General features: G+C 48.5%; 1 protein-coding gene across 1 annotated transcript in view; it reads left to right on the forward strand.

Moving 5' to 3' along the window:
* The first annotated feature begins 201 nt into the window (after positions 1-201).
* Positions 202-27,005, forward strand: part of LOC140207781 (uncharacterized) — a 33,063-nt gene continuing 6,259 nt past the window's right edge. The window contains exons 1-6 of the mRNA XM_072276343.1: positions 202-314; positions 566-748; positions 12,524-12,620; positions 13,359-13,430; positions 14,126-14,251; positions 26,407-26,523. Coding sequence (XP_072132444.1) covers positions 12,554-12,620; positions 13,359-13,430; positions 14,126-14,251; positions 26,407-26,523 — 382 coding nt within the window. The 5' untranslated portion in view covers positions 202-314; positions 566-748; positions 12,524-12,553. The remainder of the gene's footprint in view (positions 315-565; positions 749-12,523; positions 12,621-13,358; positions 13,431-14,125; positions 14,252-26,406; positions 26,524-27,005) is intronic.

A 27,005-nucleotide genomic window follows, 5' to 3' on the forward strand; every position in this document is an offset into this window, starting at 1 on the left:
AGGGGCTCTCTCTCTCTTCCTCTCGCTCTCTCTCACGCACACACACACACATACACACACACACACACACACACACACACACACACACACACACACACACACACACACACACACACACACACACCCATAAAGGCCGCTGCAGCACATCGCCTCCCGCACCACCGCCCCCTTAGTCACGACGCTCTCCGCGTTTATTTCCGTAGCCCCATTTCCTCTCAGCTCCCCCTTACTTACTGTGGAGGATATAACGAATCCGGCTGCCCAGTGGGCGGCACCTCTCCTGGGAACGGGACAGACGGCCTGGTTACATTTCAGTACGGTGAACGTTTACTGTGAGCGGGAGAGAGTGGGAAGGGATAAAGGAGGGTAGAGCGTGTGGACAGATAGAAAGAGAATGTTTCGTGAGGAGGGCGGTGAGATTGAAAGGGATCCGGAGATAGAGCAGAGTGAGGCAGGGAGCTGGAGAAGGGAGCGGTATTGAAGCGGGATAGATACACTGATTGAAGTGGCCGTTGTCAGATCTGAGATAGAAAGGATTCGCAGGTTTTCCCGTTTTTTTTTAAAGGGCCAGCCATTTGGGAGCGGAAGAGCTGAAGACAACCGGTCAGCGAGCGCGTTTTAAAAGAAGTTTCGTCTAGCGAAGCGGCCATCTTCGTAGCTTCCATCGTCGGAGTGGACTGAGTCAGAGTTAGACGGCTTTGGCTCAACAGGCTTCGGCCAGAACAGGCAGAGGCGAGGGGATGTTCCGGTAAGTTGTTGTTGTTGTTATTGTTGTTTTTTCATCTCATTAGATTTCTTTTTTAACTAGTATGTTTGGAGAGAATGTCAGGCAGGATGTTGGAATGCTCCTCCTGCAGGTTGTGGAAAGTCAGGGTGACCTTTGGTGTCCCTGACAACGACACCTGAAAGAATTGCATCCAGCTACAGCTCCTAAACAAACCGGATTACGGAACTGAAACGGGAGCTGGACGACCTCCGGATCATTCGGGAGAATGAGGTGTTTATAGACAGAAGCTTCAGGAAGGTAGTCACGTCAAAGGAGCAGTGCGCAGGAAATTGGTTACCGTCAGGCTAGGGAGGCGGAAAGGACAGGAAGCGCAGGGTTCCCCTGTGGTCATTTCCCTCAACAACAAGTACAAACGTTTGTATACCGATTTGTTGACTTACCTGGGACAAGCTGCGACAGCCGGATCTCTGGCACTGAGTTTGGTTCTGCAGTGCAGAAGGGAGGGTGGAAGAAGAGGTGAGCGGTAGTGATAGGGGACTCGATAGTTAGAGGTACAGACAGGAGATTCTGTGGCCGTGGCAGGGACTCCGGGATGGTTTGATGCCTCTTGGAAGCCATGTTCAGGAATGTCTCTGATCGCCTGCATAGCATTCTGAAATGGGAGGGTGATCAGCCAGATATTATGGTGCCAATGACTTAGGAGGAAACAGCGAAGAGGTCCTGAAGAGTGAGTATCGAGAGCTTGGTAGGAAGTTAAAGAGCAAGACCTCGAGGGTGATAATCTCGGATCTGGGAATATATATCCAAAATTACCTAAAATTTGTGGCACAGGTAGTAAGGATACCAAATGGTGCATTGCCCTTTGTAAGTCAAAGTACTGAGTACAGGAGTTGGACTGTTATGGTGATGTTGTATAAGACATTGGTGAGGCCGCATTTGGAGTATAGTGTGCAGTTTTGATCACCTAATTACAGGAAGGTCATTAATAAGGTTGAACGAGTGCAGAGAAGGTTTACGAAGATGCTGCCGGGACTTGAGAAACTGAGTTTCAGAGAAAGGTTGAATAGGCTGGGACATTATTCTCTGTGCGTAGAAAAAGGGGAGATTTGATAGAGGAATCTAACATTATGATGGGTATAGATAGAGTGACTGCAAGCAGGCTTTTATCACTGAGGCTAGGGGAGGAAAAAAAAACAGACGACATGGGTTGTGGGAAGGGGGAAGAGTTTAAAGGGAACATTGGGGGGAGGGGTTTCTTCACACAGAGGAGGTGGGAGTGTGGAATGAGACGCCAGATGAAGTGGTAAATGCGGTTACACTTTTAACTTTTAAGATAAACTTGGGATGGTACATGGATGAGAGGTGTATGGAGGGATATGGTCAGATGCAGATCAGTGGGACTAGGCATAAAAATGGTCCGGCAGAGCCAAGAAGGGCCAAAGGGCCTGTTTCTGTGCTCTAATGTTCTATGGATCTATTGTTCGATGGAGGGAGCTTCACACTGTGCCTGACCCCGGGAGTGTGTGATGGGACGGTGTGGGGGGAGCTTCACTCTGTTTCTGACCCCGGGAGTGTGTGATGGGACGGTGTGGGGGGAGCTTCACTCTGTTTCTGACCCCGGGAGTGTGTGATGGGACGGTGTGGGGGGAGCTTCACTCTGTTTCTGACCCCGGGAGTGTGTGATGTGACGGTGCGGAGGGAGATTCACTCTGTGTCTGACCCCGGGAGTGTGTGATGGGACAGTGTGGAGGGAGATTCACTCTGTGTCTGACCCCGGGAGTGTGTGATGGGACGGTGTGGGGGGAGCTTCACTCTGTTTCTGACCCCGGGAGTGTGTGATGGGACGGTGTGGGGGGAGCTTCACTCTGTTTCTGACCCCGGGAGTGTGTGATGTGACGGTGCGGAGGGAGATTCACTCTGTGTCTGACCCCGGGAGTGTGTGATGTGACGGTGCGGAGGGAGATTCACTCTGTGTCTGAACCCGGGAGTGTGTGATGGGACGGTGTGGATGGAGGTTTACTCAGTGTCTGACCCCGGGAGTGCCTGATGGAGCGGCGTGGAGGGAGCTTCTCTCTGTGTGTCTTTGTGAGTGTGTGATGGGAAAGTGCGGAGGGAGTTTCACTCTGCCCGGGATTGTGTGATGGGACGGTGTGCCGTGAGCTTCACTCTGTCTCTGTTCCCGGGAGTTCGTGATAGGACAGTGTGGAGGGAGCTTCACTCTGTGCTTGACCTCGGCAGTGTGTGATGGAATGGCGTGGAGGGAAATTCTCTCTCTGTCTAACTACGTGAGTGTGTGATGCACCAAGTTTACAGCAGAGGAAGTCGCGAAGAACAGATTGCCCTTCATAGACTATTGAATGTTTAACGAACAAAATGGCTATGTGGACATTGAAGTTTACAAGAAACCAACGCACGCTGATCCATATCTACGGCTTGACTTTCATTTCCCTTGGAGGGAGCTTCGCTCTGTGTCTGACCCGGGGAGTGTGTGATGCAAAGGTGTGGAGAGAGATTCACTCCGTCTCTCACCCCGGGAGTGTGTGATGGGACGGTGCGGAGGGAGCTTCGCTCTGTGTCTGACCCGGGGAGTGTGTGATGCGAAGGTGTGGAGAGAGATTCACTCCGTGTCTCACCCCCGGAGTGTGTGATGGGACAGTGTGGAGAGAGATTCACTATGTCTGACTCCGGGAGAGTGTTTGACTGTTCATTCTGCCGATGCCGAGGTACATATCTCTCTCTCTCTCTCTCTCTCTCTCTCTCTCTCTCTCTCTCTCTCTCTCTCCCTCTCTCTCACTCACACATATACACACGCACACACACACAGCTGCTCCAGCACGTCGCCACGCACACTACCAGCCCCTTCGCCAAATACTCCACACACCCCTCATTTCCAACATCCCGCTTCTTTTTCCCTCTCTGTGTGCGCGGACGTGAAAGGGCAGAGTGAAGGTTGTGAAGGTTGTGTTCAGTGGGTGTGGGGACAGAAAGAGAAGGCTTAGTTAGGAGGGAAGTGAGATTGAAAGGTACACGGCGAGAGGGGTAGAGAGAGGGAGGGAGAGCGAGAGAGTGTGAAACTCAAGCGGAATAGGTACATTCATGGGGATAGATGGGGAGACAGTGACTTTTGCAGAGAACGAAAGGGATAGACAGAAGGTCATGGAGGGTGTTTGAGAGAGCTCCTGAAATCCCTCTATTAGGCTCACGTCCCTGTTATTGTTTTGCTGTCTTGATGAAGAACCAGTCAGAGTAGCCGCACGCTTTCAAGACTTCTCTCAAATACTGATAACCCCCAACTTATATTCTAACTGGAAATGAGAGTCAAACAGTAGGTACAGATCAGCGTGCGAATGGTTTCCTGTAAACTTCAATGTCCACATACCCGTTCTTTTTTTTTTGTTAAACACTGCACAGTCTAAAAAATGGCAATCTGTTTTCCGCGACCTTTCCGGTGTAAATTTGGTGCAGATTGGAGAGAGAGAGAGAGAGAGAGAGAGAGAGGGAGAGAGAGAGAGAGAGAGAGAGAGACTGTGAGGAGTTATTCATTTCACTCGGGGGTGGGGGTTCGCTTGCTTGGTTGGGTGTTGGTGTTTGTACCTGGGGATACAATTCTCCCGAATAATAGGTGTTCTGCATGAGTGACATATACATCTCCGTCATTTGCTCCTTCTTCACTCATTGCAATTCTCTCTAATCATCTTCTTGCACTCCCTTCTCCCGCCCTTCTCATTCTATCTCGCTCCATCGTCCCTCCCCTGCATCCCACCTCCCTCTCTGTGGCACTCTCTCTCCTCCCTCCCATGTTCTTCGCCCCCTCCATGCCCTTTTCTCTCTCGCTTTCTCCCTTCTTTACCCGTCAGCTCACCCTCACATTATTCCCTCTGTCCGCTAATTTCTCTTCAAATATCCCGGGCTTTTTCCCCCCTCTCTTTACCCATTCTCTCCCACATACGACCCTCCCCCTCTTTCTTTTCCCTCCACTTTTATAGTCCCCTGTCACCCAGTTCATTCTCTCGAACTCCCCCAAATCTCTCTCATTCTCCCCTCCCCCTCTTTCTCCCTTCTCTCACAACTCCTCCCCCCGCCACTGACAACTCTCGAGAACACCCGCTCTCACACCTTCAACCTTCGTCCTGCCCGGCACATCCGGTCCCTGCTCCTGGCCTCTCTCTTTATTATCCCTTCATCTGGTGTTTGCTGGTGTCGGTCTGACCCCCTATAAACACGGGCTTCCTCTGACAACGGTCGCTTACCCTATCAGAGCTGAGAACTCAGAAAATTCTCGACGGGATGGACGACAGGGAGACATACATGAATGTGAAGATCACAAAACGGACTCACGGTCTCCATCCCGAGGTGAGTGGGGCAGAAGGAGGGATGGAGGGAGTTACACTGTGTGTGTCTGAGCTCAGGTGTGTGTGATTTGACTGTGTGGAGGGAGGTTACTGTCTGTGCCTGACCCCGGGAGTGTAAGATGGGACAGTGAGGAGGGAGTTTTACTCTGTGTCTGACCCCGGAAGTGTGTGACGTGACTGTGTGGAGGGAGTTTCCTCCCCGTCCGAGCCCGGGTGTGTGTGATGCGACAGTGTGGAAGGAGCTCCACTCTGAGTCTGACCACGGGAAACGTGTGATGGGACGGTGTGGAGGGAGATCCACTTTGTGTCTCACCCGGGAGTGTGTGCCAGGTCGGTGGGAAGGAAGATTCACTCTGTGTCTGACCCCCGAGAGCGTGTGATGAGACGGGGTGGAGGGAGATTCACTCTGTGTCTGACCCCGGAAGTATGTGATGGGAAGGTGTGGAAGGAACTTCAGTCTGTGTCTGAACTCGGGTGTCAGTGATGGGACGGTGTTGAGGGAACTTCGCTCCATGTCTGACCTCATGAGTGTGTAATGGGACGGTGTGGATGGAGGTTCATTCTGAGTTTCATCACGGGAGTGTGTGATTGGACGGTGTGAAGGGAGTTTTACTATGTGTCTGATCTCGGAAGTTAGCGATGGGATGGTGTGGATAGACATTCTCTACGTGTCTGACCTCGGGGGTGTTTGATGGAACGGTGTGGAGGGAGATTTACTCTGTGTCGGATCCCGGGTTTGGAGATGGGAAGGTATGGAGGGAGATTCAGTCTGTGTCTGACCCCGGGAGTGTGTGATGGGCTGGTGTAGAGGGAGATTCTTTCTGTGCTTGACCTCCGGGGCCGCTCTGTGTCTCACCCGGGAGCGTGTGCTGGGATGGTGTGGAGGGAGCTTCACTCTGTGCCTGACCTCGGCATTGTGTGATTGGACGTTGTGGAGGAAGCTGCACTCTGTGTCTGACCCCGGGAGTGTGTGATGGGACGGTGTTGAGGGAGACCCACACTGTGTCTGACCCCGGGAGTGTGTAATGGGACGGTGTTGAGGGAGACCCACTCTGTGTCTGATCTCGGGAGTGTGTGATGGGACGGTGTTGAGGGAGATTCACTCTATGTCTGATCCCGGCAGTGTGTGATGGGACGTTGTGGAGGAACGTTCACTCTGTGTCTGATCCCGGGAGTTTGTGATAGGACAGTGTGGAGGGAGATTCACTCTGTGTCTGACCCCAGAGTGTGTGATGGGATGGTCTGGAGGGAGATTCACTCTGTCTCTGACGCCGGGAGTGTGTGATGGGACGGTGCAGAGGGAGATTCACTCTGTGTATGATCCGGAGTACTGTGAGGTGGGACGGACTGCGTTTAGCTGTGCTTGCGTCTGAACCCGGGTGTGGTTGGTCGGACGGTGCCGAGGGCCGAGGGCTCTCTCTGTCTCTCTCTCTCTCTCTCTTTCACACCACACACACACACACACACACACACACAGCCGATCCAGCACATCACCTTCCGTACCACCACCCTCTTAGCTATTACCCTCACACCCATTTCATTTCACCTCCCCCCTTACTTACTGTGGAGGATGTAACTAATCTGGCTGTAGAGTGCGTGGCGCCTTTCCTGTGAACGGGACTGATGGCCTGGTCACATTTCAGTCCGGTGAACTTTATAGACTAGGGTAGAGAGGATGGGGGGACAAAAGAGAAGGCGTCATGAGGAGGGCAGTGAGATAGAAAGGCATAGGAGGGAGAGGGGTAAGAGGCAAAAGGAGGGGGCTGTCGAGAGGAGCGAAATTGAAGCGGGTTTGAGACAATCATGGGAGAGAAATCGGGAGATAGTGAGCGGAGAGTGAGGGAAGCAGAGAGAGAAAATGACAGACAGCAGGTAAGGGAGGGTTTTTGAGAGAGCTCCTGGACTCCGTCTGTTTGGCTGACGTCCCTGCTATTTTTATTTTCTGTTGCCTGTATGACCGCCCAGTCAGTGTAACCGAACGCTTTCAAGACTTCTTTGAAATAATGAAAACCTCCCGCTAATGTTCCAATGGGTGCAGTGTGTGAAACTTCAGATACTGATCAGCGTGCGTTGGTTCAAACTTCGATATCTAAACGTCCGCTTTTTTGGCTAAATACTATACGGTCTAAAATGGCAAACTATTGCTCTGACGTCTTCTCGGATGGAAGAAGCTGACTTACTTCGGTGGGTGTTGCTGATTTGTCCCCGGGCCGTGGTTTCTGGAGCACAGAGGCGATAAGCCCCGGCGATAAGCAGAGCAATGGGACCGTTGACGCTGAAACCAGCAATCACCTGGAGGTTGGGGTTGGCAGGGTGGTGGTGTTCGGTACAAATGGCTCGGACAATAAAGTCTCTGCATCTGTGACAACATATCCGTCCGCCTTTCACTCCTTGTTCAGTCGTCATCCCTCAATCTTCCCCTTCTTCCATTGCTTTCTCTCTCCCTTCTTCTCGTACAATGTCATTCCAGCTTCTATATTCCTTCTCCCTCAATCGACCCTTCCCTGCATCCCTCCTCTCTCTCTGTGGTGCTTTCTCTTCTGCCTTTCTTCCTTCGCTCCCTCCCTGTCCGTTTTTTATATTCTTACTCTCCGTTTCTCCTGCTCGCCCTCTGTTTTCTCACTCTATCCCCTAATTTTTCTCCAAGACTCCACCCTCCCTATTTTAAGCCCTCTCTCTCCCCATTCCCTCCCACTTCACGCCCTCCATTTCCTTCATTCCGCTCCCCCTTTCTGACTCCCGTAACCCACGTCTCTCTTTCCGCCAACCCCTAGCCTTTCCCTCACTATCCCCTCCCTCTGAATCTCCACACTCTTCCTATTCCTCACCCCGCCCCTCTCATCGCTCCAGAATAACGACCTTTCTCAACCTCTATTCCCCCGCACTTCCTCCGCCCGCTCTCGGTTCCTCTCTTTATCAGCGGCTCAGGTGCTGTTAGTTTGTGTCGATCTGATCCCCTTGTCAACAAGGGCTTCCTCTGAGAACGGTTTCTTCCCCTCCCCCTCGCTGAGTTTAGAGACGCAGAGAATCCGAGACAGGATTGACGACAGCGAGACTGACATGAATGTGCAGCTCGTAAAAACGGACGCATGGTCTCCATCGAGGAGAGAGAGGGGCGGAGACGAAGGGAGGGAGTTTCAATCTCTTTCTGATCCCGGGAGTGGGTAATGGGACAGGGTGGAGGGAGTTTCACTCTGTGTCTGACACGGGCAATGTGTAACGGGACAATGTGGAGTGAGATTCACTCTGTCTCAACAAAGAACAGTGTAATGGGACGTTGTGGACGGAACTGGACTCTGTGTCTGACACTGGGCGTGTCTGATGGCACCATGCAGGGGAAGCTTCACTCTGTGTCTGAACACAGGACTGTGCGATGGGAGGGTGTGGAGGGAGATTCACTCTGTGTCTGACCCTGGGTGTGTGTGATGGGAGGGTGTGGAGGGAGATTCACTCTGTGTCTGACCCCGGGAGTGTGTGATGGGACGGTGCAGAGGGAGATTCACTCTGTGTGTTGTCCTGAGTACTGTGAGATGGGACGGTCTGCAGGGAGCTGTACTTGTGTCTGACCGCGGGTGCGGTTGGTCGGACGGTGCCGAGGGCTCTCTCCCTCTCTCTCTCTCTCTCACACACACACACAAACACACACACACACATACAATTACACACACACAGCCGATCCAGCAAATCACCTCCCGCACCACCACCCTCTTATCTATTACCCTCACACCCATTTCCTTTCACCTCCCCCCTTACTTACTGTGGAGGATGTAACTAATCCGGCTGTCGAGTGCGCGGCGCCTTTCCTGTGAACGGGACAGATGTCCCGGTCACATTTCAGTCCGGTGAACGTTCAGTGTGAACGGGGGAGAGTGGGAAGGGAGAAGGTAGGGTAGAGAGGGTGGGGAGACAAAGGAGAAGGCTTCATGAGGAGGGCAGTGAGATAGAAAGGCATATGACGGAGAGGGGTAAGAGGAAAAAGGAGGGGGCTGGTGAGAGGAGCGAAATTGAAGCGGGTTAGAGACATTCATGGGAGAGAAATAGGGAGATAGTGAGCGGAGTGTGAGGGAAGCAGAGAGAGAAAATGACAGACAGCAAGTATTGGATTTTTTTGAGAGAGCTCCTGGACTCCGTCTGTTTGGCTGACGTCCCTGCTATTTTTATTTTCTGCTGTCTGTATGACCGCCCAGTCAGTGTAACCGCACGCTTTCAAGGCTTCTTTGAAATAATGAAACCCCCCTGCTTATTTTCCAATGGGTGCAGTGTGTGAAACCTCAGATACTGATCAGCATGCGTTGGTTCAAACTTCAATATCTAAACGTCCGTTTTTTTTTTGCTAAATACTACACGGTCTAAAAATGGCGAGCTATTGCTCTGACGTCTTCTCGGAGGGAAGGGGCTCGCTTACTTCGGTGGGTGTTGCGGGTTTGTCCCGGGGCCGTGGTTTCTGGAGCACAGAGGGTCTGAAGCCCCGGCGATAAGCAGAGCAATGGGAGCGCTGACGCTCAAACCGGAATCACCGGGAGGTTGGGGCTGGGGGGGTTGGTGTTCGTTGTAAATTTCCCGGACAATAAAATCTCTGCGTGTGTGACAGAATATCCGTCCGCCTTTCTTTCCTTGTTCACTCGTCATCTCTGTATCTTCCCCTTCTTCCATTGCTTTCTCTCTCCCTTCTTCTCTGCCTATGTCATTCCAACTTCTATATTCCTTCTCCTCAATCGACCCTTCCCTACATCCTTCCTCCCTCTCTGTAGCGCTTTCTCTTCTCCCTTTCTTCCTAGGCCCCCTCCCTGTCCGTTTTTTTTAATCTTACTCTCTGTTTCTCCTGCTCGCGCTCTGTTTTTCTCACTCTATCCTCTAATTTCTCTCCAAGACTCCACCCCTTTCCGCCAAGCCTAGCCTTTCCCTCACTCTCGCCTCCCTCTGAGTCTCCGTCCTCTTCCTATTCTTCACCCCGCCCCTCTCATCGCTCAAGAATACTCCCCTTTCTCAACCTCAATCTCCCTCTACCCCAGCACTTCCTCCGCCCGCTCTCGGCTCCTCTCTTTATCAGCTGCTCATCTGGTGTTTGTTTCTGTCGGTCTGACTCCGCTGTGAACACGGGCTGCCTTTAACGACAGTTACTTCCCTTCACTGAGCTCAGAGACGCAGAGAATCCGAGACAGCGAGACATACGTGAATGTACAACTCGTAAAACCGGACTCATGGTCTCCATCGAGAAGTGAGAGGGGTGGAGACGGAGGGAGGGACTTCCAATCTCTTTCTCACTCCAAGAATAGGTAATGGGACAGGATGGAGGGAGTTTCACTATGTGTCTGACCCCGGAAGTGTGTGATGGGACGGTGTGCAGGGAGATTCTCTCTGTGTCTGATCCCGGGAGTGTCTGATGGGACGGTGCGGAGGGAGATTCACTTTGTGTCTGCCCGGGATTGTGTGTGATGGGACGGTGTGGAGGGAGATTCACTCTGTGTCTGACCCGGGAGTTCGTGATGTGAATGTGTGGAGGGAGTTTCACACTGTGTCTGACCTCGGCAGCGTGTGATGGGACGGTTTGGAGGGAGATTCACTCTGTGTCTGACCCCGGGAGTGTGTGATGGGACAGTGTGGAGGGGAGATTCGCTCTGCGTCTCACCCCGGGAGTGTGTGCTGGGTAGGGGTGGAAGAAGCTTTATTCTGCGTCTGACCCCAAGAGTGTGTGATGGGACGCTGCAGTGGTAGCATTTCTCTGTGTCTGACCCCGGGTAAGTGTGATGAGACGGTGTGGAGGGAGCTTCACTTTGTGTCTGACTCCGAGAGTGTTTCAGTGTTTGTTCTGCCGATGCCGAGGAACTCTCTCTCTCTCTCTCTCTCTCTCTTTCTCTCTCTCACACACACACACACACACACACACACACAGCCGCTGTAGCACATCGCCACGCACACTACTATACCCTTCGCCAACAACACCCCCCGCATTTCCAACACCCCCCTCTACTTTCCCCTCCGCCCTTACATCCAATGGAGTATGTAACCGATCCCAGCTGTTCAGCGTGCGGCACCTTTCCTGGAAACGACCCTGTCACATTTCCGTGAGGTGAAAGCTCAGTGTGCGCGGTAGGGAATGCGCAGAGTGAAAGTGCTGTTCAGAGGGTGTGGCGATAGGAAGAGAAGGCTTAGTGAGGAGGGAAGTGAGATGGAAAGGCACACGGCGAGAGGGTGTCCAGAGAGAGAGAGAGAGAGAGAGAGGAGAGAGAGAGAGAGAGAGAGAGAGAGAGAGAGAGAGGGAGAGAGCGAGAGAGAGAGAGAGAGAGAGAGAGAGAGAGAGAGCGGGAGAGAGTTGCGAAACTCAAGGGGGGTAAGTACATTCATGGGGATAGATAGGGAGACAGTGACTTATGCAGAAAGCGAAAGGGATAGACAGATTGTAATGGACGGTGTTTGAGAGAGCTCCTGAACACCCTCTTTTGGGTTGACGTCCCTGTTATTGTTTTGCTGTCTTGATGAAGAACCAGTCAGTGTAGCCGCACGCTTTCAAGACTTCTCTGAAATACTGATAACGCCCAAGTTATGTTCTAATTGGAGATGAGAGTCAAACAGTAGGTACAGATCAGCGTGCGTTGGTTTCCTGTAAACTTCAATGTCCACATACCGTTTTTTTTTTGTTAAACACTGCACAGTCTGAAAAGAGCAAGCTGTTTTTCGCGACTTCTTCTGGTGCAGATTAGAGAGAGAGAGAGACAGACTGTGAAGACTTGTTCATTTCACTCTGGGGTGGGGGCTCGCTTGCTTCGGTGGGTGTTGGGTGTTTGTACCTGGGGATACAATTCTCCCGGGCAATAGATGCTCTGCATGAGTGACATTTCTCCCTCCATCATTTACCCCTTCTTCACTCATTGCATCTCTCTCTAATCATCTTCTTGCACTCCCTTCTCCCGCCCTTCTCATTCTATCTCCCTCCATCGTCCCTCCCCTGCATCCCACCTCCCTCTCTATAGCACTCCCTCTCCTCCCGCTCATGCTCTTCGGTCCCTCCATGCCCTTTTCTCTTTCGCTCTCTCCTTTTTTTTCCCCGTCAGCTCGCCCTCTCACTTCTCCCTCTGTCGGCTAATTTCTCTTCAAAGATCCGGGGTTGTTTCCCCGCTCTCTTTACCCATTCTCTCCCACATCTGGCCCTCCCCCTCTTTCTCTCCGCTCCCCTTTTCTGTTCCCTGTCACCCATTTCTCTCTCTCGAACTCCCCCAAATCTCTCTCATTCTCCCCTCCCACTTTTTGTCCCCTCTCTCACAACTCCTCCCCCCGCCACACACCTCTCACCCGCTCTCACACCTTCAACCTTCGTCCTGCCCGGCACTTCCTCCCGCTGCTCTCAGCCTCTCTCTTTATCAGCCCTTCATTTGGTGTTTGCTGGTGTCGGTCTGACCCCTAGTTAATACGGGATTCCTCTGACAACGGTCGCTTCCCCTTTCAGAGTTGAGAACGCAGAAAATTCTCGAACAGGATGGACGACAGGGAGACTTACATGAATGTGAAGATCACAAAAACGGACTCACGGTCTCTATCCCGAGGTGAGTGGGGCAGAAGGAGGGAGGGAGGGAGTTTCACTCTGTGTCTGATCTCAGGAGTCTGTGATGGACAGTGTGGAGGGAGCTTCAATCTGTGTCTGACCCCGCGTGTGTGTGATGGGACGGTGCGGAGGCAGATTCACTCTGTAACTGACCCCGGGAGTGTGTGATGGGACGGAGTGGAGGAAGATTCTGTCCGTGTCTGACCCCGGGAGTGTGTGATGGGACGGTGTGAAGGGAATTTTACTCTGTGTCTGACCCCGGGATTGTGTGAGGGGACGGTGTGGAGGCAGATTCACTCTGTAGCTGACCCCGGGAGTGTGTGATGGGACGGTGTGGAGGGAGATTCTGTCTGCGTCTGACCCCGAGAGTTTGTGATGGGACGGTGTGGAGGGAGTTTTACACTGTGTGTGACCCCGAGAGTGTGTGACGTGACTGTGTGGAGAGACATTCACTGCGCGTCTGTCCTCGTGAGTGTTTGATGGGACGGTGTGGAGGGAGCTTCACTCTGCGTCTGACACCTGGAATGTGTGATGTACATTTTGGAGGGAGTTTCACTCTATGTGTGGCCTCGGGAATCCTTAAGGCGATGGGTGGTGGGAACTTCACATGTGTGAACCCAGAGTCTGTGATGACAGCACATGGAGGGGCACTCACTTTGAGTCTGACTCCGGGTATGTGCGATGGGACTGTGTGGAAGGATTTTTACTCTGTGTCTGTCCCTTACTGTTCTATTCCCAGGTGAACCTGATGTATCGTACGGTGAAATTAATTTCAAGACCGTCTCTGAGCCTCGGGTCCGGACTGATCGAGGTCAGTTCCATCTTTGTTCGTTTGACTGTTTTTAGAATTTGTGTCCAATCCTGTCGACAGATCTCAGGGCAAGCGCATAGCTGACCCGAATGATTAACTGTTCGAAAATAAGATGGAGGGTATGCGTGAGAAATGAGATGAAGAGGGAAATCTCTTTGCTGGTCGGTGAGGAATATTGCACCTTGGGAGGGGCGCAATAGAGGGAGCGCAGTGGGGTGGTTTGAGGAGAGAGTGCTGTGCAAGGGTCGGTGGGGTAAGATAGCATGGGATGAGCCTGTGGAGGAAGGGGCCATGAGGAGGGAGCGCTGTGGCGGGGGTGGTGGAAATGAGTTAGCGCCGAGAAGGGGTTATGAGGAGGGACCCAGTGGGAGAGACGGTGATGAGGGAGCGGTATAAAACGTTAATCACACTCTCCCTTTTCTAACCCCACTATCTTTTCCTTCTTTCCCCTTCTCTCACCTTCCTCCCCTTCTTTCACCCCGTCTCCTCTCTCTCCCTCTCTCCCCTGTCACTCACACATTCTCTGTCTCCACGTCCCTGTCCTCTCTCTCCCCCTTCTCCCTCACCCACTCTCTCGCTGTCTCAATCCTTCTCTCTCCCTCACTTATTCCTCTTCTCTCTCGCCCCGACTCTCTCCCCCATTCTCTACCCCTCTCACTCTCTTCCTCATCTGCCTGTCCGACTCTCTCTCCCAGATGGTCTGAACTGCACCTACTCAGAGCTGAACTTTCGGAAAGAGGAACACCGCATCGATGAGGACGAAGATCCTCCCAGTGCCTCGGGTCCCGGCGTGCTGTCAAACACTGCACCAACAAATCAGGGTTAGTAAAAATGTCGTCATTTTGACGGGGTCACCTATCCTACACCTGAGTGACCAAGTTTCTGATGCATCTGTTTCGACCACTTTCTCTGTCAACTCATTCCACAGACTGACCACCATCTGGGTAACAAAAGGTTGTCACTGGGCTCCCCAACTAAATCCCTTTCCCCTCTGACCTCAGACCTGTGCGCGCTGGTCCTCGATTCTCCAAGACTATGGTAAATAACTGTACGCAGTTATATTCTTTGCATTATAAATGGGGACGGGGAAGGTTCCGGAGGATTGGAGGATTGCAGATGTTGATCTTTTATTCAAGAAAGGGAGCAGAGATAGCCCAGGAAATTATAGACTACTGAGTCTTACCTCAGTGGTTGATAAGCTGATGAAGGATCCTGAGAGGCAGGATTTATGAACATTTGAGGAGGTAATATATGATTAGGAATAGTCGACATGGCTTGATAAAGGGCAGGTCGTGCGTACCGAGGCTGATTAATTTTTCTGAGGATGTGACTAAACACGTTGATGAAGGAAGAGCAGTACATGCAGTGTATATGGATTTCATCAAAACACTTGGTAAGGTACCCCATGCAAGGTTATCGAGAACGTAAAGAGGCATGGGATCCAAGGGGTCCTTGCTTTATGGACCCGGAACTGGCTTGCCCACAGAAGGCAAAGAGTGGTTGTAGATGGGACATATTCTGCATGGAAGTCACCTCACTGCAGGAAGGATATGGAAGCCACAGAAGGAGTGCAGAGGAGATTTACAAGGATGTTTCCTGGATTGGGGGGCATGCCTTATGAGAATAGGCTGAGTGAACTCGTCCTTTTCTCCTTGGAGCGACGGAGGATGAGAGGTGACCTGATAGAGATATATAAGATGATAAGAGGCAATGATCATGTGGATAGTCAGAGTCTTTTTTTTCACAGCGCTGATATGATTGCCACAAAAAGACGCAGGATTAAGGTGCTGGAGAGTAGGCACAGAGGAAATGTCAGGAGTATTTGTTTTTACTCGGAGAGTGGTGAGTGCGTTGAATGCGCTGCCAGCAACGGTGGTGAAGGCGGATACGACAGGGCGTTTTAAGAGACTTTTAGAGCGATACATGGAGTTTAGTAAAATAGAGGGCTATAAGTAAGCCTAGCAATTTCTACGGTAGGGACATGTTCGGCACAACTCTGTGGGAGGAAAGGCCTGTATTGTGCTGTAGGATCTTTATGTTTCTATTCTCCTATCTCATCCGGTACCGGCAATTTATCCAAATGGAATGTTTTCCAAAAGCTCCAGCACATCCTCTTTCTTAAGGTCTACATGCTGAAGCTTCTCAGTCTGCTGCAAGTCATCACAACAGTCACCAAGATGATTTTCCATAGCGCATGCTGGAATAAAGTATTCATCATGTACTTCTGCTGTTTCCTACCGTTCCCTACACACTTTCCCACTGTCACACTTGATTGGTCCTGTTCTTTCAGTCTTCTTTTCTTGTTCCTCACATACTTGTCGAATGCCTTCTGGTCTTCCTCAATCCTGCCCGCCTAGGCCTTCTCATCTTCCCTTCTGGCTCCCCCAGTTTCCTTCTTAAGATGCTTCCTGTTAGCCTTGTAATTTTCTATATGTCTACCATTACCTCGTTCTCTAAACCTTTTGTAAGAATTTCTTTTCTTCTTGACTAGATTTATTACAGCCATTGTACAGCAGTTTTCAAAGTTCCAAGTAGCCACCCAGGAGTCTCATAAAAAAAAAAAAAAGAAAAGAAAACAACAACTATCGTTTCCGTCTCCACCACAATCGCCGGCAGTACATTCCACGAGCTCATCACTTTCTAAGTTAAAAAAAAAACAAAAATACATACACCTGACATCTTCTCTGTACCTGCTCCCAAGCACCTTAAAGCTATGCCCTGTCGTGCTGTGGAAGATCTTCTGACTGTCCACAGGATCAATGTCTCTCATTGTCTACAGTACCTCTATCAGGTCACCTCTCGTCCTCCTTCGCTCCGAGGAGAAAAGGCCAAGTTCACACACTGTTCTCATAAGGCAAGCTCCCCTCTTCAGGCAACATCCTTGTAAATCTACTCTGCACCCTTTCTGTGGTTTCCACATCCTTCCTGCAGTGAGGCGATCAGAACTGAGCGCGGTACTCCAAGTACGGTTGACAATGGCCCTACGTAGCTGCACCATTACTTCTCGGGTCTTAAACTCAGTCCCAAGATTGATGGAGGCCAATGCACCTAATGCATTCTTAGCCATATTATAAACTTGCGTAGCAGTTTTGACTCGGACCCCAAGATCCCTCTGATCCTCCACACTGACAAGAGTCTTCACATTAATGCTATATTCTGCCATCATATTCCATCAAACAAAATGAACAACCTCATACTTATCTGGGTTAAACTCCATCTGCCACTTATCCATCCAGTTTTCTATCCTAGCAATGCCCCGTTGTAATCTCTGACAGCCCACCAAACTACCCACAACTCCCCCGAACTTTGTGTCATCAGCAGATTTACAAACTCATCCTTCCACTTCCTCATCGATGTCATTTATAAAAATAATTACCAAGTTTTTTTTTTTTTTGAAACCTTTCGTAAACTCTTCCATTCTTCTTGACGAGGTTTACAGCAGCCTTTGTCCACCACGGAATTTGCACTCCACCATTCTTTCCATGTCTCATTGGAACATACCTACACAGAACCCCACGCAAATATATCCTGAATATTTGCCACATTTCTTCCGTACTTTTCCCCGTGAACATCCAATTTATCTTCCAAATTCCAGCCTGATGGCCTCATATTTCCCCTTATTCCAAGTAAACTATTCCCTAATTTGTCAGTTCTTATCCCTCTCCAATGCTATGGTAAAGGAGATAGAATTGTGATCACTATCGCCGAAATGCTCTCCCACTGAGAGACCTGACACCTGACCAGGTTCATTTCCCAATACCAGATCAAGTACAGACTCTCGTATTATAGGCCTATCTACATATTGTCTCAAGAAACGCTCCTGAAAACATCTAACACACTCTACCCCATCTAAACCCTTCTCTGTCTAAGGAGATGCCACTCATTATTTGGGGAATATAAATCTCCTACGACAACAACCCTGTTATTATTTCTCCTTTCTAGAATCTGTCTCCCTATCTGCTCCTCGATGTCCCTGTTACTATTGGGTGGTCTATAAAAAAATACCCAGTTGTGTTATTGAAACCTTCCTATTCAATAAATTCATATTGGAGGATTGTGACTAGTGGTGTCCAACAAGGATCTGTTCTGGGACCTCGACTTTTCGTGATTTTTATTAACGACCTGATTTGGGGGTAGAAGGGTGGTTTGGTAAGTTTGCAGACGACACAAAGGTTGGTGGTGTTGTAGATAGTGTAGAGGATTGTCAGAGATTGCAGAGAGACATTGATAGGATGCAGAGGTGGGCTGAGAAGTGGCAGATGGAGTTCAACCCGGAGAAGTGTGAGGTTGTGCGCTTTGGAAGGACAAACTCCAAGGCAGAGTACAAAGGAAATGGGAGGATACTTGGTAGTGTGGAGGAGCGGAGTGATCTGCGGGTACATGTCCACAGATTCCTGAAATTTGTCTCACAGGTGGATAGGGTAGTTAAGAATGCTAATGGGGTGTGAGCTTTCAGAAGTCGAGCGATAGAGTTTAAGATTTGCGATGTAATGATGCAGCTCTATAAAACTCTAGTTATGCCACACTTGGAGTATGGTGTCCAGTTCTGGTCGCCTCACTATAGGAAGGATGTGGAAGCATTGGAAACGATACACAGGAGATTTACCAGCATGCTGCTTGGTTTAGAAAGTATGCATTATGATCAGAGATTAAGGGAGCTAGGGCTTTACTCTTTGGAGGGAAGGAGGATGAGAGGAGACATGATAGAGGTGTACAAGATAATAAGAGGAATAGGTAGAGTGGAGGGCCAGCACCTCTTCCCCAGGGCACCACTGCTCAATACAAGAGGACATGGCTTTAAGGTAAGGGGTGGGAAGTTCAAGGGGGATATTAGAGGAAGGTGTTTTACTCAGAAATTGGTGGTGCATGGAATACACTGCCTGACTCAGTGGTGGAGGCAGATACACTAGTTTAAGAGACTGCCAGACAGGTATATGGAGCAATTTAAGGTAGCCCTTCATATAGGAGGCACGGTCTGAGGGTCGGCATACCATTGTGGGCCGAAGGGCCTTACTGTGCTGTACCATTCTACGCTCTATGTTCTATGTTCCTATTCCTAACTTCCACACACAGTTAGTCCGTAGATAACCTCTCATTTCCTGCAGCCATGACACTATCTCAGACGAACAGTGCAACGCACCCACCTCTTTTGCCTCGCTCTCTGTCATTTGTGAAACATCTGAAGCCTGGCACTTGAGCTTGCCATCCCCCTGCCCCTGCACCATCCAAATCTCTCTAATAGCCACAACATTGTAGCTCCAAGTGCTTATCCACGCTGTAAGCTCATCCGCTTTATTCGTAATACTCCTCGTAATAATTTAGACACATTTCAAGCCAACGGTCAGAACACATCCCTTCTCTATCATCTGCCTATCCTCCCTTTTGCACTGTCTCCAAGCTTTCTAAGATTGTGAGCCAACCTCCCTTTCCCCCGTCACTTCTGTTTGTTTCCCAACCCCCAGCAAGTCTAGTTTAAACTTTCCCCAATAGCCTTAACAAAACATTCCCCCAGGATAGGCATCCCTCTCGGATTCAAGTGCAACTCCTCATTTTTGTACAGGTCACACCAGCCCCAGAAGAAATCACAGTGATCCAGAAGTCTAAATCCCTGACCTCTGCTCCAATCCCTCAGCCACTCATTTATCCTCCACCTCATTCTATTCCTCTACTCACTGTTAGGTGGCACAGGCAGCAATCTGGAGATTACTATCTTTGAGGTCCTACTTCTCAGCTTCTTTGGCAAGTTAAGAAATGGCAAGGATAAAGGACACGAATAACAGTAATATTCAGGCCTCCAAACAACAGCCGGAATGTGGTCTACAAGTTACAGCTGAAAATAGAAAAAGCCTGTCAGATGGAAATTGCAAGTATAGTTATGGGTAATTTTAATATGAAAGTGAATTGGGAAAGTCAGGAAAGTACTGGATGTCAGGAGAGGGAGTTTATAGAATGCGTCCGCGATGGCTTTTGGAGCAGATGGTCCTTTAGCCCACCAGGGGATCAGTTGTTTTGGATTGGGTGCTGTGTAATGAACCATGGCGATGGAGTTCAGTTTCAAATTTGAAAAGGAAAAGCTGGTATCAGGTGTATCGATATTTCTGTGGAACAAAGGAAATTACAGTGGTATGAGAGAGGAACTGGCCCAAGTCGATTGGAAAAGTAAGCTAGATGGAGGGACGTTAGAGCAGAATTGGATGAAATTCCTACAACAAGTATACCGAGCTGGATATTGTTGCGGGGGATGGCTTACCTGGGACAAGCTGCGGCGGCCGGACCTCTGGCACTGAGTCTGGTTCTGCAGTGCAAAGGGAGTGTTGAAGAAGATGAGAGCGGTAGTGATAGGGGACTCGATAGTTAGAGGTACATAAAAGAGGTTATGTGGTCAGGACAGAAACTCCGGGATGGTTTGTTGCCTCCCGAGTTCCAGGGTCAGGGATGTCTCTGATCTCGTGCACAGTATTCTGAAGAGGGGAGGGTGAACAGCCAGATGTCATGGTACACATCGGTACCAATAACGTTGGAAGAAAGAGGGATGACGTCCTAAAGACTGAATATAGAGAGTTTGGTAGGAAGTTACAACGCAGGACACCAGGGGTGATAATCTCAAATTGCTGCCTGTGCCACGTGCCAGTGAGGGTCGCAATAGGATGCTCTGGCGGATGAACACGTGGCTGAGGAACTGGTGCAGGGGGCAGGGTTTCAGTTTTCAGGATCAGTGAGACCTCTTCTATGTCAGATGGGACTTGTACAAGAGAGACGGGTTACAACTGAACTACTGAACCTTGTAGGGAGCTTTATTAGTGCTATTGGAAAGGTTTAGGCGCGATTTTTAGGGGGATGGAACCAGAGTGCCAGAGCCGATAGTGGGTCGGCGGTGAAAATAAATGATTTTAGAAGTTCATGCAAAGTCACAAATAGAAGGTTTGTGTAGGGGAGTAGGGGAGATTCAAACAATAGGACATAAAATGTGTTCAGAAAGGTTTTCTAAATCAATGTATAGAGGTACCAACTAGAGAGGATGCAATATTAGATCTCCTATTAAGAAACGAGTTTGGACAGGTGACGAAAGTGTGTGTAGCGGAACACCCTGTTTCCAGTGATCATAACACAAAAAGTTTCAACTTGATCATCGGTAAAGATAGATCTGGTTCTCGGGTTGAGGTTCTATACTGGAAAAAAGGCCGCATTTGAAGAAATGAGAACGGATCTAAATAGCATGGATTGGGACATGTTCTTCTCTGGCAAGGATGTGATTGGTAAGGGGGAGGCTTTCAAAGGTGAATTTTTTTAGGTGCAGAGTTTGTATGATCCTGTCAGGATTTAAGGCAAAGTGAATAGGAATATGGAACCTTGGTTCGCAAGGGATATTGGACTCTGATAAAGAAGAAGAGAGAGATGCTGCACATGTATGGGAAACAGAGAGCAGGTAAGGTGCTCAAAGAGTATAAAAAGTGCAAAATATTTAAGAAAGAAATCAAGAGGGCTAAAAGAAGACATGAGGTTGCTTTGACAGTCAAGGTGAAGGATAATCCAAAGAGCTTCAACAGGTATATTAAGAGTAAACAGATAGTGAGAGATAAAATTGGTCCTCTTGAAGATCAAAGTTGTCGGCCATGTATGGAACAAAATAAACGGGGCAGATCTTATATATGTATTTTCTGTGTCTCTATTAAAAAAAAATAACTGTCATGGATTCAACATAAATAAGGCAAACAAGTAGTGAGGTCATGGAACCTATACAGGTTGAAGAAGAGGAGGTACTTACTATCTTGAAACAAATCAGATAAGATAAATCCCGAAGACCTACAGGGAATTCCCAAGGACTGAAAGGAGACTAATGATGAAATTGCGTGGGCCCTGGCAGATATACTTAAAATGTAGGTATCTACTGGTGAGGTGCCGGAGGATTGGAGGATAGCTCATGTTGTGTCGTTGTTTAAAAAAGGCTCTAAAAGTAATCCGGGAAATTATAGGCCGGTTAGTTTGACGTCGGTTGTAGGTAAATTATTGGAAGGAGTACTAAGAGATAGGATATACAGGTATTTGGATAGACAGGGACTTATTAGGGAGAGTCAAAGTGGCTTTGTGTGTGGTAGTTCATGTTTAAGAAATGTATTAGTGTTTTTCGAGGAGGTTACCAGGAAAGTGGATGACGGGAAGACAGTAGATGTTGTCTACATGGACTTCAGTAAGGCCTTCGCCAAGGTCCCGCATGGGAAATTAGTTAGGAAGATTCGGTAGCTAGATATACATGGAGAGGTAGGAAATTGGATTAGACATTGGCTCAATGGAAGAAGCCGGAGAGTGGTAGTGGAGAATTGCTTCTCCGTGTGGAGGCCTGTGACTAGTGGTGTGCCACAGAGATCAGTGTCGGGTTCATTGTTATTTGTCATCTATATCAATGATCTGGATAATAATGTGGTAAATTGGATCAGCATATTTGCTGATGATGCAAAGATTGGAGCTGTAGTGGACAGTGAAGAAGGTTTTCAAAGCTTGCAGAGGAATTTGGACCAGCTGGAAAAATGGGCTGAAATACGGCAGATCGAGTTTAATACGGACAATTTGGGTGAATGCACTTAGGAAGAGGAATCCAATGGCCTTGGTACATTGGCCTTTATAGATCAAAATATTGAGTATGAGAGTTGGTTGGTTATGGTGAGTTTGTATAAGGCATTGGTGAGGCCGTATTTAGAGTATTGTGAGCAGTTTTGGTCTCCAAATTGCAGGAAGGATATTAATAAGGTTGAATGGGTGCAGGGAAGGTTTACAAGGATGTTGCCGGGGCTTGAGAAATTGAATTACAGAGAAAAGTTGAATAGGTTAGGACGTTATTCCCTAGAGAGTAGAAGATAGAGGGGAGATTTTGTAAAGATATATAAAATTATGATGGGTATCGATAAAGTGAATGCAAGCAGACTTTTGCCACTGAGGCGACGGGAGAAAAAAGAAACAGAGGACATGGGTTCAGAGTGAAGGGGAAAAACTTTAAAGACAACATGTGGGTGGAGGTGCTTCTTCACAAAGAGAGAGGTGGGAGCGTGGAATGAGCTGCCAGATGAAGTTGTAAATGCGGGCTCACTTTTAACATTTAAAAAAATATTGGACAGGGACATAGATGAGAGTTGTATGGAAGAATTGGTGCAGTTGCAAGTCAGTGAGACTAGGCAGAAACATGGTTCGGCACAGCCAAGAAGGTCTAAAAGGCCTGTTTCTTTGTTGTAATGGTCTATGGCTCCATGGATCTAAATAAGGAATGCAGGAAAAATTTATTCCAAGAAAAGAGAAAATCATGAATGGAAAAAATGACACAAATGTGGCGAACGACAGAGATTAAGGCGAACATAAAAGCAAAAGAGACGGCGTACAAGGAATCAAAATATAGTGGGAAAACTGAGGACTGGGCAACTTTTTAAAACTTACAGAAGGGAACTAAGACATTTTTTCGGAAAGAAAAGATGAATTATGAAAAGAAGTTGGCAAATAACATAAAAAAGGATACTAAGAGATTTTTTTTAATATATGAAGATTAAAAGAGTGACACGGGTAGATATAGGACAGATTAAAATGATGCTAGACAAATTATAATGGGAAACAAAGAGATAGCAAAGGAACTAAATGAGTATTTTGCATCAGTCTTAACAGTGGAAGACATTAGCAACATATCTGACAGCCAGAGGTCTTAGGGAATAGAATTAGGTACAGTCAAGATGACTAGAGAGAATGTGCTTGGGAAGTTAAATGGACTAAGAATAGATAAGTCTCCTGGACCGGATGAGGTGCACCAACAGGATCTGAAAGACGTGGCTTTGGAGATTGTGGAGGCATTGGAAATGATCTTCCAGGAATCAATAGACTCTGGCATGGTTCCGGAGGACTGGAAGGTCACAAATGTAGTTCCGTTGTTTAAGAAAAGAGGAAGGCAACAAAAAGAAAATTGCAGACCTATTAGTCTAACATCGGTAGCTGGACAGTTATTGGAGTCGATCGTCAAGGACGAGGTTATAAAATACTTCGAGGTGCATGACAAGATAGGCCCAAGCCAGCGTGGTTTCATGAAGGGAAGACCCTGCCTCACCAGACTATCGGAATTTTTTGTGCTAATCGCAAATAAGATTTACAAGCGAGAGGATGTGGATGTCGTGTATTTGGAGTTTCAAAAGGCCTTCAATAAGGTGCCGCATAAGAGGCTGCTTAATAAGATGAGACCCCATGGAATTACAGAAAAGATCTTGGAGTAGGTGGAGCATTGACTGATATGCAGAAAGCAAAGAGTGGGAATAAAGGGATCCTCTTCTGATTGGTTGCCGGTTACTAGTGGTGTTCCGCAGTGGTCGGTGTTGGGGCCGCTTCGTTTTACAATGTAATATCGATTAATTAGATTATGGATTAAATGGTTCCGTGGCTAAGTTTACGGATGACACCAAGATAGGTGGAGGGCAGGATGTGTTGAAGAAACGGAAACGTTGCAGAGAGACTTAGTCAGTGTAGGCGAGTGGGCAAAGAAATGGCAGATGAGATACTATCTTGAGAAATTGTGGAGGAAAAAGTATACTCGGACCCGGAGGGAAATTGCCATAGAAAATTCGTAATTTGTCACATGATATCATGGAAAGCCCAGTATCTAAAATCGGGATCCTGGAGCTCCCTCAAACAAGAAAACTCAGTGATATTTATACATCAACGGTATGTGACAAGAGACATTTAGGTGCAATTTTCTACAGAATTAAAGGTCGCGATCCACAGGACATGTTATGACCAGATAATTCCTTATCTGATCCTTTGTCTAGCATTTTCAGAGAACGCTACCGAATAGCGAGAAAGCAGTTACACATTTTACTAATCAGTTTGTTCTCAAAAAATATACCAGGCATGCTGGCTCAACCGTAGACATATAAAAGTTCTCAGAACAAAGAAGTACAGCTGCAGTTATTTTTACATCTCGGTTGCGAGACACATTTTTGTCACCCAGAGTACATTAGTTACAGATAAATAATTGTAGACATCAAATTCACATTTTAAGATAAATGATTAGCCCCTCAATACTCATTGCAATGTAAAGCCTTGATATTTTCTTCCACAGAAATGTATGGTTGTGCATTTTGGAAGAAGAAATAATCGGACAGATTATTATTTACATGGGGAGAAAATTCAAAAATCGGAAGTGCAAAGAGATTTGGTGATGCTCGTGCAGGATACCCTAGAGGTTAACCACTAGGTTGAATAGGCAGTGAGGAAAGCGAATGCGATATTAGCATTCATTTCAAGGGGAATATTGTATGAGAGTAAGGAGGTGTTGATGAGGCTGTATTGGGCTCTGGTGTGACCTCATTTGAAATATTGTGTGCAATTTTGCGCCCCCTATCTTAGAAGGGATGTACTGATGTTGGATAGAGTTCAGGGAAGGTTTACGGGGATGATTCCTGGAATACAGCGGCTATCATATGAGGATATTTGTAGGCTGCTGGACTGTTCTCATTACAATATAGAAGAATGAGAGGGGATCTCATAGAAACATTTCGAATGTAGAAAGGGTTGGACAGAGTAGATGTGGAAAGGCTGGTTCCCTTGGTGGGAGAGTCCAGGATAAGAGGCCACAGTCTTAGAACTAGAGGGTACCCATTTAAAACAGATGAGGAGTATTTTTTTTTTTTAGCCAGAGGGTCGTGGACCTATAGAATTCGTTGCCACGTACAGCTGCGGACGCCCGATCATGGAGGGTTTTTAAGGAAAAGATTGGCATGTATCTAATTTGTTATGGTATCAACGGATATGGGGGGAAACCCTGAAATTGGAACTAGATGGGAGAATAATTTAGCTGATGTTGGAGTGGCGGAGCAGATTCGATGGGCCGAATGGCCTACTTCAGCTCCTTTTTCCTGTGATGTTATTTCCTAACTCCCTGTAAACTTTTTTCAGGACTTCCTCACTTTTCCTACCCATGTCATTGGTACCAGTATGTACCACGGCCTCTGGCTATTCTCCATCCCACTTGAAGATATCGTGACCGCGATCAGAAACATCCCGGACCCTGGACGATCAGATTGACTCCTGACCTCATGATCAGCCTCGTCGTGGCCCCTTGCACCCTAATGACTGCCTGCACTGCACTCTCTCTGTAACTGTGACACTTTACTCTGCGTTCTGTTACTGATTTACCTTGCTCTAATGCAATGAAGTGATGTGTATCTGTGGTTGTAACTGGGACCTCTCCTGTCTGTGATGTTTACAAATGATCTGGATGAAAATATAGATGGGTAGGTTAGGAAGTTTGCAGATGATACGGCGAGAGGTGGTGCTGCGGAGAACGGAGAACTGGTAAAGAATTCAGTGCGATTGGATCAGTTGCAAATACGTGTTGCAGAAATGGCAGATGGAGTTTAACCCAGACAAACCTAAAATGCTGCACGTTGGTATGAAATAAACAACACACGATTAAAGCCAAGATGGGCAGAGAGATTGTGGGGTCCGTGTTCATAGCTCCGTGAACGTGACTACAGAGTTTAATGTGGTGGTTAAGAAGGCCTATGGCATTTTTGCCTTTATTAGTCGGGGAGTTATATTGCAACTTTATGAAAATCACCAGTTAGGCTGAATAGGGTGTATTGCATACAGTTATGGTCACCGCATTATCGGAAGGATTTCAAAGCGTTGGGTAGCCCCCACGAGAGATTCAACTGTGCGCTGCTGTATTCGTTAGCATGTGCTACAACGAGAGGTCGGGCACCTGGGTTGATTTCTCCGGAGCGGAGGGGGCTCAGGGGAGATCTGACTGATCTCTGGAATCCGTCAGGCACCTGTCAGCCTCTGCAAAGTCAAGGAATTTGGACTCTCAGCGCAGACAGCTGACACTACATGAGATTGAGAGAGTGAGGGATGTCCGTGGTGGAAGTAGAGAGCGCGGATGGTGGGTGGAAGGGAGTCCCAGAGGGAGTCACAGCTGAATTCACGCACACACTGAATGATCTGTCTACAGGTGTGCAGAAACAGGAGTCGAAAAGGAACATCGGAAATGGACCATCCCGTAAGATCTGCCTACTCTGCCTAGTTACGTCCATCCTTATCGCCATAGTGGCCGGACTCTCGGTCCACGGTGAGTCGAACGGGCTCCGGGAGGAGTCAGACTGTAAGCAAGCAGAGTGGAATGAAATGTGAGCGTAAAACACCACAGTGACATGGGCACGCCGCTCACCGTGAAACAGACACTACCCTGACGTTGACAGGGACACAACTCACACCCTAACACCATCACGCCCACACGGTGTCACGGACATTCGCCTCACCGTGCCACCGAATTTTACCTCACCGTGACACCGAGATCAAGTACCGTGACAACAGCACGCACAGCATCCTGAAATCGACACTCCCCAAATCATTACACCAACAGCCCCCTGACCGATACCTCGATAATCGGAACACTGTGGAAGCAAAGAAAACAGGATCTCCCAGTGGCCACACGTTTTAATTTCACATCCCATTCCCATTCTGACATGTCTATCCACGGCCTCCTCTACTGTAAAGATGAAGCCACACTCAGGTTGGAGGAACAACACCTTATATTCCGTCTGGGTATCC

The sequence above is a fragment of the Mobula birostris genome, chromosome 13, assembly GCF_030028105.1.
Source record: "Mobula birostris isolate sMobBir1 chromosome 13, sMobBir1.hap1, whole genome shotgun sequence".
NCBI lineage: Eukaryota > Metazoa > Chordata > Chondrichthyes > Myliobatiformes > Myliobatidae > Mobula > Mobula birostris.